The following is a 12,230-nucleotide window of genomic DNA, read 5'->3' on the forward strand; positions in this document are numbered from 1 at the left end:
GGTAGAATCATTATAGTAAAAAAAACTAAATAGTTTTAAACAAATAGAAAAGAAACCAGTATTGTTATGGATTCACTTGGATATCAAAGTAGTGATGGCTACGAAACTTTTGACACCAGTAGTGGTAACTTATAGTTTAATATGTGTAACAATTTTCTGTTTTGAACATATTAAAGAAATGATTAAAGTTTTTTATTAAAAAATCTTAAAGTATCTGTGCCTAACAAAGAGTTTACATTATGGCTATCACTATAGATATTTACTGCATGACATAAACTTAGTACTCCTTACAAAAAAATTGTTATGTTATCAAAGGTAAATTGTAAAATAGACATTAAAGTTATGATTTTTTTTAAATACACTACCATATTTTAAAAAATAAGGTACAAAAAGTTATAAGTTAGTGTAACTTATTTTTCTTTAATAATTGTAGTCTATAAAATTCTTGAAACATTTTATACAACAAACTTGTACAACACTGTCTACGAAATACATTTTGGTAAAAAAAAAGTTGTTATACTTGATAATAATGAATGTATAACTTATTTATTAAATGAAACTTATATAAACTTAAAACTAATTAACTTGTTTAAAATAAAAATTATAAGATGTTATGATATATTGTTTAACAATTGAATTTTTTAAATGAGGGGTTTTAAAAATGGACACTATTGCCCCCTTTTGAGATATTTCAACAGCTCTCAGTAAGCTATAAATATTAAATGGGCAAAGTGGGGAAGTTAAAATCTAATATTTTGTTTTACCTTTTTTATGAAATAAAAGCTCACAACTAGACATTTGCATCAATAAATAGTGTATTTCAAAAAAAAAAAAGAATCTCGTTCTAGTATAACTAACAAATGATTTAGTCAATAAGTTGAATTTGTAGGCATCATATATATATTTTTTGCTTCAATACTTCATATTATTTTCCATTATAAAAAGTAAATAATCTAATAGTAATTTAACATGCTTTGAACAGGGTTGTCATACTTAGGTTGGTTTAATTTTTTAAATTCAGGTTGTTTTTCTTTTTGGAAACTCAGACTAGTTTTTAGATATATTGAAAACATAAGACTGACTTTTTGTTAGATATTAAATAAGTTTAAGTTGATAGATAAATATTTTGATAATTTATAGTAAACTTATTTTCTACTATTTATATTTTGTTTTTTCATAGCATTGAATTTAATTTTTGGTTAATTTTTTTCTGAGCAACAAGCTTTATTTTAAAATCCCTCATTAAAAATCAAATTATTAGTTTTAACAACCTTTTTTATTATACTTCATCAATACAGTACTACAGAATTATAAATTATTACATCCTTAAACAAACTTAAATTTCAATTGGTATTTTTCTTTTTTAAATAAAACTATAAACTTTATACTAATAGCGTTTTCAAGTATTTAATTTATTGATGTTACAATTTTTGGTTTAAAAAGTTTAATAGTACAGCTATATGGAATTATATATTTATATTAATTGGAACTCAAGTTTGTTTCAAGAATTAATAAGTTATAACTCTGTAAAACTTGATTGACAAATTAATGCAACCAAACATTGCAAGTTTAATAAATTGAGTATTTGAAAAGACTTTTGTGTAGAATACAAGGATAGCAATTGAAAATCAAATTTTTTCAGGTGATAAAAATTTATAACTTTGTAGAACTGTATTGATAAAGTAACACAAAAATGTAAACAATATTAAAGTAACTTTATTTAAACTTCTATAGCACATTTATATTTATATAGTTTATTTTATCTAAATATTGTTCTAACAGTTTTTGTTAAAAAAAAGTTTTTCTATGAAATATTGTTGAATTTACTTAGTATAATATGTGAGTCAGCGTTTGTATACTTATTTTTTATATTTAAAAAATAATAAGTAAGCTGCACCGTTTTATTTGAAAGTATATTTTATTATATACTATAATGGTAATAAACATTTACTATAGCATTAATTTCTTTCAAAAACGAACATTTTAATATCACTATAGTTCAATTTAAAAAAACTTACTTAATGTTTAAAGCTTTTTGAATTTTACTCAATTCTTTGTCAAAGTTTAAATAAAATATTAAACTTTTTGGATGAATTTTTTTATGATCATACAAGCTGTTTAAATTGGATTTAAGAAGAATGAAAGTAAGCCAAATCATTATGAATACTGCTATCTTTCCATAAGAAGCTACTTAAGTGATAACTCAAGTTTTTCTTTTTTGATTAGCATAGATTGTATGTTATAAAGCTCACCTTGAGCACATCTCTTTATAAATTTAAATTATATTTGTATTCATGAAAGTGATCGAAAATACCATAATGATTGTCTTTTCTCTTATAATCAAAATATCTTCTTTGATTAGCATCTTTCTTAAATCTTCAAAACATTTGACATGATGTCTTTCCTATGTAGGAGATGCTCTGGTATATTTTTATATGACATTTACATTAAATATTTCCGAACACTTGCTATTTTTGCTTAATATTCTATCTTTTAACTATCAGAAACTTTTTTGGTAATTTGTGCTGGTATTTTTTACATTGTGTTTTTCAAAAACAATTCTCATTTGTTTTCAAGATGTTTTCAATGCGTATTAATGAATTAATCAAAATTAAAACATAATGATTTTAAGTTGGGAATGTGTTTTCAATAGAACAAAATCCATTCCAACAATGTAATTAATTTGTTAGTGTGTATAGTTTTGACTAGTTAAAAACCAACCTAAAAACTTTTTTTCTTGACCAGAAACTGAAGACGAAAATACTGGTGATTTTGCTCATGAAATGTACTTTGTCAAAATTAAAGAAATAAAATCTCAGCACTGGCAAGACATGGAATCTAAAATTAAATCGCTTGATAGAAACTATGAACAACAAAACAAAATAATAGAAGAAAACTATAAATACAGAGTTGAACGAGTTTGTTTTTACCTATCAACCAGTTATTTTTTTCCAAAATAGTTAATTTTTTCTTAACCTTATATAGCCATACAACTTAGTTGTACTTTTTTCTTCTTGTAAGCCTTCTAGTACCAATATTTTTTGCTATTGTCAGCAAAGCAGAAATTCTTTCAACATTATACTGTTTTAACAAGTACTAAACTGCACTGTACAACTATCAACAACAATCTATGCGAAATTTTTCGGCCTGGTTTTGTCATGATTAGGATTTGTCATGTCATGGTATGTCTTAAAAAACTACTTGATTCAGGAAAACATGTCACAATGTCACTAAGTCACAATGAACTGCTGATTAAGGCCAGCCAAGCAGGATTTAGTACATTAGCACTGACTAACTGTTTGTTTTATAGTCAAAAGGGAAGGCAAGAAAATTGTTTACAACATGATATCCAAGTAGTGATGTTGTTACAATGTGAGATTATAATTGACGTTCGTTTGATTGGCTAACTAGTAGCAGTTTTTTTGTTTGAAAAAAATTAGTTACACTAAATTCTTGATTTACCTACAAAAAGATACTTATGTACTAAAAGCTGTCTTTATTAGACTTAAGCAGTAGTTCATTGTGACTAAGTCTAGCTAATGAGGATGAAACCAGGCCTCAGAATGCTGCATGGGTTGTTGTTAGTTTTTTAATGAATTCTGGTAACCATTCTTATAAATTTATTTAATGATTTTTTGCATATTCTTAATTTACTCAATATGTTTTGTTACAAACAACAAAGTTTTAAAATTTAGTTAATAAAAATGTCAATATAATCATACTTGTTTTTTATTACTCCACTGTATGTTTTTTGTAAAAAGTTACACGAGCAGATTTTTTTTGTTGATTTAATTTTACGATAAGAGTCATTTAGTAGAGATAAAACTAATGCAAGCTTTTACTTTCTAATTTTACTAACTAATTAATCATTTTTAGCATGAAAAACAGCAGAAAGCTAAGTTGGCTGAACTAGGAGCAGAATTTGAAACGGATAAAATAGAATATAAGCAAAATGTTTTAGAAGATTTAAAAGTTTGTTTAATATACTCAGTTTACAAAGTATTTAAAAAATCTGTTTTTTTATTTATTTATCTAATACTATAAATCATGTTCATTAAAAACGATTCCTTTGTGCTAAAATATGTCTAAACATTATTGATATGATGGTTTTTTACGTAATATTTAGCACCTCAGTTTAAATTTTTAAATTTAGGTTTTACTTAAAATATTTTTATCATTATTGCTGTACATTTTGTAATGTTGGACTTGGCATCAGAACCCGAGCAACTTAAACAAAAGACACTCAACTAGTAAAAAACACAATGTTTAGAAACAAATTTGCACCTTGTATTTTAGATTATAAATGTAAATTAATAATAGAAATATATTTAAATAAGAAACTCAAAAAAAAAAATTGCTCACTAAAGGTAGGTTATAATTTCATTTTTAATGAAACGAAAACTTAGTATTCAAAAAACAGCATAACACGTTAAAGCAAGTAGATATTTATAGAAAAATAAAAAAATATAACACAATTAATCAAAACAAACTTCCTCGTAAACAAGTAAAAAGATTCGGAGTATTTGTGTTTAAAATATTTGTTTAAGAAAATTGATTTAACGATTAAATGTTTTTAGATGAAAAATATAGAGAAATTAAAATTTTAAATATTTTGTTTAGAATTAATTTTTACTAGCTTTTAAAAAATAATGTTTGCATGTTATTTTCTTATTGTTTCCCTTAAATACATAGTTAACGTTCGATCTTGACAAAATTTAAAAAATAATTATATAAAAAACTTCTTGTGTACTATTTACAGTTTTTAAAAGAATTTTAAAGTCGAATTTACATATTTTATATTCAAGAGACAAATTTAGTAAATACTTTTTGATATGATATTTAAACGGTTACATGTTAAGCGTCTGAAATTTCGTTGTATTGTTTAGATTTTGTTATTTTTTTTAGTACAAAGATTAAACTGGAGTGTTGAACTACAGCTTAGGACAAATGTATATAATGAATACTTTTTTAGATTAGTATTTCTATCAAATTTATAACTTTTTAATATTAGGTTGAAAGATATTAATACAACTTTGTGTGCATAACTAATTTGGTTGCCTAATTATAAATTTTAGATATATAAATTCCTAAGTCTTAAATACTGTAGTTAAAGGTAGTTAAGTGTTATTATTTAAAAGTCTATAGATTTTTTTTATAAATGTTTTTTTTAAACTTATAATTCATATAATAGAATTATATGAACAAGTCATATAGCTATATCTAGTAGTCCTTATTAATAACCATAAAGGGAGAGATTTGATATTTTTTACAGAATATAATATTGCTCTAAAATAAAAGCCTGAATTATGAATTAGAAGTCAGTTTTTATTGTTTAAAAATGAAAACTAATTATTAAATTAAGATGATATTTTTATAAAAATATCCAGTACAAACCTATAAACTACATTTTTTTTCATCAACAATAGTCCTAGTAGTTTAAAATGTACTAAAATCCAAATACTTTATATATTTTTTAAACTCACTTTGTTAGAATTTTTTTTTGCAATATTTAGAAAATTCTTCGGATAAATGTTATTTAAAAAGAGTTATGGCTTTAAATAAGTTTCTTACTTAGTTTGTCTAATAAATTGATTAAAATTTGATTAAAATTAATCTTTTTTTTTTCACTGATGTATTGAAAACTTTATAAACATAAGATTGATAAATTATTGATAACAGTTGCTTAAAAAATTTATCAAAAATCTTTTTGTTAGAGTAATCTTTAGTTTATTTTTAGTTAGTGTATTCCTTAAGGGTGTATGAAAATTCAAATTTTTATAATTTTTAACTATTGTGAATTATCTTGTTATTAAACATTTCTTTCATTTTTTTTAATGTTATTTTATTAATTAGAGCTACATGAACATTTTTTTAAAATAACTTTTTCTTTTGTTGTTGAGCTTTGTCTAAAAGAAGTATAAAAGTTTATTAAAGTATGGCAATTCGATAACTATAAATTTTTTCTTTGGTTACATTACTTTTTAAAGTTTATTAATTTTCGTAATCTTATTGATAACATTTTACATGATTTTTTTTTAATTTAAATTATTTTATGAGATGTAGCTCCTTAGTTTTTTTTATAAGAGTTTGAATTAACATGTGCATTTTTAAATTGGATCTATGAAACTATTAAAGTTTGATCGCTTATTTCTCAAAAACTACTAAGTGGAAATAAAATGTAAAAAAACAACTGTTTACAATTTTTTTATTTAAGAATAAAAATAAGAGTACAACCACCTTCATACTTGAACTTAATTGTATAAGCAAGTTTAATGTTAATGGATCTTTATATGGGTAATTTATTAGTTATAAAAAACTGCTTCATTCAATAACAAAAACTGAAAACCAAAAGTTGGTTTTTAAACAATAAAAAAAGTTAAATGAGCGTACGAGATGTAGTCAGCTCTGTAAACTTTAATTTGAAGTATTTTCGGAGATGTTTTGTTCCTCTTTTGCTCAGAAATTTATAAATTATTTTAAACATACATTGTACTACATTTATGAATTTATACTTTAAACAATTTATACTTTTCAGTTTAATAAACAAATTAATTTTTATTAATCAATAATGTATTATTTTCAAATGTAATAAACTTTACTGTATACATAACAAATAAATGAAAAAAATTGTAGGAAAAGCTGGTTAAACTTGACGAAGATTGTATTCCTTTTTGTAAAGTTAAGCAATTTCTCATGCCTGGAAAAAATAAAGGGAGTCAGTTACCAATAAGGAGAAAAAACCAAAGGAGAAGGCGATTAAAAAATGGCATTAAAAAAGTTGAAATTGAAATTTCTAAACATATAAAAGAAAATTTTAAATGTACTCCTGAAGAAGCAAATGCAGATGTAGAAGTTTGTTTTTCTACTAACTGAAATTGTTTTTTCTTAGTTTTAAGTATATAATTTATAATATGGAGTTGTTTTTTAATGGTAAAGCGAAAACGTTTAGGCATTTTATCTTAAGACATTAAGTAAACCAACAGTAGCTAACGGTATTAACCAGCCGATTTATCTGGTAAGATAGAATTGGTTTACTAATTTTTTATGGTTTTTGATTGATGAAAGCTAAAATCTTTTATTGCACTTTATATTAATATTTATTTTAAATTTTATTATAAGTTGAACACTATGAGTTGGTTTTAATAGAACAGAAAATAATCACAAAATCGTACTAGTTTCTAATATTTTGACAAGGTTTAAACTAGCAACTAGCTTAAAAATCATAATAAGATTTTGTGCAAGGATATTTAAATAAAAAACAAAAACAAAAATGCTTATCAATCAAAAGTTTATAGTAGATAAATTTACAAAAAGCTAGAATTACAACAAGTTGCTTTAAACAAACATAAGGAAAGTGTTTATCTCCATAAAAAATATTACCAGGCAATACGCGCTGATGTAGAAGAGTCAAAAAAGATAAGAAGGCAGCAAGAAGAGGAAAAAGCTTTGAATCAGCCGAGAAGGAGTAGAAGTTCCAATGGTTCCATGTCGTCGCGACCAAAGAGAAATAATTTCAGAAGCCGCTATAGTAAAATATAAATTTTCTTGTCGCTCCTTTTTTATTACTATTTAAGAAGCCTTAATTTATTCTCAAAATATCAGTTCTGAAACGATATAAGTTTTTTTTAATAAGTTTTCTTTAGTTTTTTAAACAAAGAAAATATAAAGTATAATAAATTATCCGTTAAGAATTAGATAGATATTCTAATGTACTAAAATTTTATAGTAATCTGGTTTAAAAAGTTTAAGTTTTAAATTTATTCCTCAAACCAAAAAAAAAAAAGAAGTAGTCTGTTTTTTAATTTATTTACAGTTTAAGTTGTTTAATTGACAAACGTAAACTGTAAAAAAGGAAAAAAATATCAATTAAAAAATTATTTATTATTTCAACTATAAAGTATTACTACCAAAGGTATTCAATTATTCCCAGACAAATTTTCTTACAAAAAAGTTATATATTGTAAGGTAAAGCTCAAGTAAGCTTTGTCAATGTTATACTTGTAACGTGTAGTTTTCTTAAGTCAGTTCTTGTGAAATCAAAATTTACGTTTTCCTTAAGAATCTTTATGCCGAAGATCTTTGACTTTAGAATTTCAATCATTTATTCCTATATGATTTTCTGACGTAGTTTGTTTTTATGAGATTTTATCTCTTATTTATATATATAAGTATCCAAAAATTATTTGAAGTTGGTGGTTAAGTTGCACATTTTAATAGTTAAGAAAGCTTTAAGATAAAATAAAATGTTTCGATAATTTTTTTTTTCTGTTATTACCGCCAAGTTTATTTTATATATTTAGTGATAAAAAGTTTTTTCTTTTTTTCTAATATTAAAAATTATAAATTCCCTATATATCATTGTTAAAATACTCAATGCTTATATCCTTGATTTACTTGATTTTACTACCTATATATTTTTTTGTGATGTTCTTCTTGCAGCTATAAACTTATTTTAATGGTTAATAAATCAAGTAAAATAGAGTACACTAATTAAATAATTTGTTATCTTTTCAGGGTTGCCAAAAAACTTGGAAACCTGGAAAAATCTGGAATTTGACAATTTAGGCTAAAAAAACCTGGAATTTTAGAAATAAAAAAAAAACCTGTTAAAACCTGGAATTTTAAACAATTTTTACATGTAATGTAGAAAAAATTTTCTCATCATCAAATTTTTTAAATATTAGTAAACACATTTGAAATAACTTTACAGTATCTTTTTAATGTTTTAATAAACACAGTTTTTTACCTTGAAACTAAAAACAGACCCAAAAATGTGTACTTTTAAAAACCTAGAGAAAATTTTCCAAAAACTTTTTGCAACCCTGTCTTTTTGACATAGAATAGGTTGCTAAAACTGAATATTTTTCATTCATACTTATTGTACTTTAAACTCTATGCTTATTTATTTTCTTTTATCACATATTTTTTGATTTCGAATATTAAGATGCAAATAAATAATAATTAGCATATAAAATTTTTTTTTTTTTTAGTTATAAGTTATTAGCATAGTTTTTCCTATAATTGTATTATATTAAAGCATTTTTCACGTAAATCAGCAAGTAAGTATTAAGATAATTAATGAATCAATGTTAGTTATTTTATTAGTATGAAATAAGTTTTCTTAGTAATTTTTATTTTAACAACCGTTCTAGTAAAGATACTTACATAGTTATGTAAATCATGAAAAATATATTGGACAAATTTTTGAAAAGCCTAATATAAACTATCTGAAAAACTTAACTTATTTAATATAGCTAAACTATCACATAAAAAAACTTACTATTGTTAATTTACATTAGCTACTACAATTATTAATGCCATGAAATTAACGTTTTTAGTTGTTACATAAACTAGATAGTAGCATATAATAGTCTGTTAACAGGAAGAATGTGATTGTATTATCTTATGTATGGTTGTTAAAAAAGAAACTACTTTATTAAGTAAAAACATATTTTTTATTATTATTAACTACATACTATCCAATATTAGAACTTATCCAATATTAGAACTTTTACTTAATTGTTATAGAACTTATATTTAGCTATGTTTTAGTCTGATTTCTTTTCGACCGTTACATTTGTAGTCAAAAATATTTTTTTTAACTTTGGTCGTAAACTTTTTGAAATTCGCATAAAAGGTTATTGTAGTTCTTTAAAGTTTTGAGCAGTATTTTTTCCATAAATTTTAAGAAAGGTTAAACTTCGTTGCATGAACTTTTTTTTATAGTTATGCATAAGTATAAAAACCTATGGTATGATTATATGGGAAGCCGATCACTTCTAACCCGATCATTTCTAACCCGATCGCTTCTAACCCGATCATTTCTAACCAGGTCACTTCTAACCCGATTTCAACAAGATCATTTTTAACCCGATTAAACCCAATAATTTCTAACTCGATCACTTCTAGCCTGATCGTTTCTAACCCATTATACTTGTTTACTTTATTTTTAGTTTTTTATCCGGATTTCATTCAAAAAAAAAACTAGTCTTAATAAAGTTATTAAAATAATAATAATAAATTTAAGTTTTTAGTTACTTTAAAACATAATGATTTTAATGTGTTACGTAATTTTTTTTTTTAGTATTAACTTAGTATAATTTTAATTCATTTTATTACCTCATTTTTTGATTTTTCATCCTACACATAGTTTCAATTTTTTTAAATTTTCTTGTTTTTTTAATCTACTTTAACAGACGTTTTTAGTTAATCATATACAATTTACTAAATTGTTTATTTACAATATTTTGAACTTGTAGAATTTAAAAGTAAGCAGTTATAACTATATTTCAGTCGGATGTTATTGTAATTCACCTGACTATAATAATTTTAACATAAACAAATATTAAAATCAGTAAGAATATTATAGTTTTAAGTATCTCAAATATAATTTTAAAATCCGAATAGATCTAAATAAAGTATGTTTGACCTAGCCTTTACCTACCAGTTGGACAAACCTACGACAAAAGTTTATACAGCTTATTGATAATTATTCTAAAACTATGAAATACCAAATAAACAAGTATATAAACGTGAACTTTTTACACCTATATTAAAATACATATTTAACAACACACAATGAAAACTACGTGTCCATATAACAAAAGTGTTTCACTAAGACCTTTTTTTGTAGTTTTTATGTCTTTTCGGTAAACTTTATTTTTTGAAAATTCAAGATGTGCCTCTATGAAACTTTTTAAAATTTTTCTAGTACAAGGTGTTTTTGTGTAATTGCCACATGTAGAAAAAAAAGCTTAAAACTTCAGGAACTTATTTTTTATACAGTTTACAATGTTGCCAGAAAATTAAGATGAGCTTTTGTAAAACTTTCTTTAAATCAACTAAAATTTTGCACCAGGTCTTATTGTTATACTTCAAAAGTATAAAATTCATAAAAGCTTTATATACGAAAGTCACATTTCATATCAGCACCCTACTGTATAGCTATTGATAAAATCAGACTATTTGTACATGATAATGACATCAAAACTAACAACAGTAACAAAATTTTAAAAACTTTAATAATGAAAAAAAGATGTTTGTTATGGCATAAGCCAGAGCATAATTTTTAAAACTTAAAGTTGAAATAAATTTGTTTTATGTTTAACAGTAGAAAATCTAGAAATATAATATTATTTAGTTTTTATCAACCAACTTCTGAGAAATTTTTTTTTAAACTTAGGATTTTGTTATAGCTGTTTATTGCACTATAAGCATAATTAATTTTTATCTTGTATTCTAAAAAGTTTAAACTTTGTATAAACTAGTTAAGTCTTTTTTTTATTAAGCAGCTAAAAACTGTCAGGTTAAATTTCCACATGTTTAACTTAATAACGAATTCTTAAAAATAAAATATACCTTAGTTTGTTGAAAAGGATTAGTAATTAAAAAAAATTGTTTTTGTTTTACTTTTAGTCTAGCAAGACTTGAATTTTTTTTATATCTTTAGTTTTGACATAACTAAATTTTTCAAAGGCTGTAAGTAACCGACTGCCTTATTAAGCGAAAAACTGTCTTAAATTAATCCTTAAAATAAATATATTTGTAAACTTATACTATATTTTTTTTAATTATGTCATCAGTGGTGTACGACTCGATAACCGAAAGGTTTTTTTGTACACCAGGTCCTTAGACCAAACTTTTTGAGCACTTTTTTTTATTGTTTAATAAACAATATACACTATATTTAGCTTTTTTAAAATTGAAATATTGATTGACGAGCATATTTAAACTCAAGCTTCAAAATATGTTAATAGGTCACTGCTAATTAGCTGTAAAAAAAGATTACATATAACACTTAACATAAACCTCGAATTTTACATAAGTTTAAGGACAATGCTAGTTAGCTTTTATTTTAAATTTACTTTGCTGATGAAATAGATATATCTTTAAGTTTGCAAAGTATGTTTTCTTAAAAACTAAGTAATTATTATAATTTTTTAATGCACTCTTTCAATAAAAAATTATCCATTTGAAAACTGCTGGTTTTTAGCTTTTCAAATGTTAAATCTTAAACATTTGTAAAATTGTTATAGTCTTAAACTAAACTTTTAATTAAAAAATAAACTTATTTTTATTATCTGTTATATTAGTACTAATATATAACTTTAATAAAATTGATTATAAAGGTTGTAATTAATATCTTTTGAATTTAAAATAAGTAAAAACGAAGCACCATAAATTACTAAATTAATAGTAATATTTTAACATAAACAATATGTTAACGCTTT

General features: G+C 23.4%; 1 protein-coding gene across 1 annotated transcript; it reads left to right on the top strand.

Annotated features, from left to right (window-relative positions):
* LOC145838465 (uncharacterized) lies at nt 1–8,885 on the top strand. The gene is made up of 5 exons (XM_082946063.1): nt 1–124; nt 2,746–2,918; nt 3,877–3,972; nt 6,634–6,852; nt 7,384–8,885. Exons 1-5 carry the CDS (start codon nt 67–69, stop codon nt 7,537–7,539), a joined length of 702 nt encoding a protein of 233 aa, XP_082802189.1. The 5' UTR covers nt 1–66; the 3' UTR covers nt 7,540–8,885.
* The last annotated feature ends 3,345 nt before the right edge of the window (nt 8,886–12,230 follow it).

This window comes from Thalia democratica, chromosome 6 (assembly GCF_965202585.1).
Source record: "Thalia democratica chromosome 6, ktThaDemo2.hap1.1, whole genome shotgun sequence".
Lineage (NCBI taxonomy): Eukaryota > Metazoa > Chordata > Thaliacea > Salpida > Salpidae > Thalia > Thalia democratica.

What these genes read in the sequence shown, in the direction of transcription:
- LOC145838465 (XM_082946063.1), top strand. Translation starts at nt 67, where the DNA reads ATGGATTCACTTGGATATCAAAGTAGTGATGGCTACGAAACTTTTGAC. An exon ending in AACTTTTGACACCAGTAGTG is followed by an intron (nt 125 to 2,745) that starts GTAACTTATAGT and finishes TTTCTTGACCAG; the next exon opens with AAACTGAAGACGAAAATACT. An exon ending in AAGCAAATGCAGATGTAGAA is followed by an intron (nt 6,853 to 7,383) that starts GTTTGTTTTTCT and finishes AAATATTACCAG; the next exon opens with GCAATACGCGCTGATGTAGA.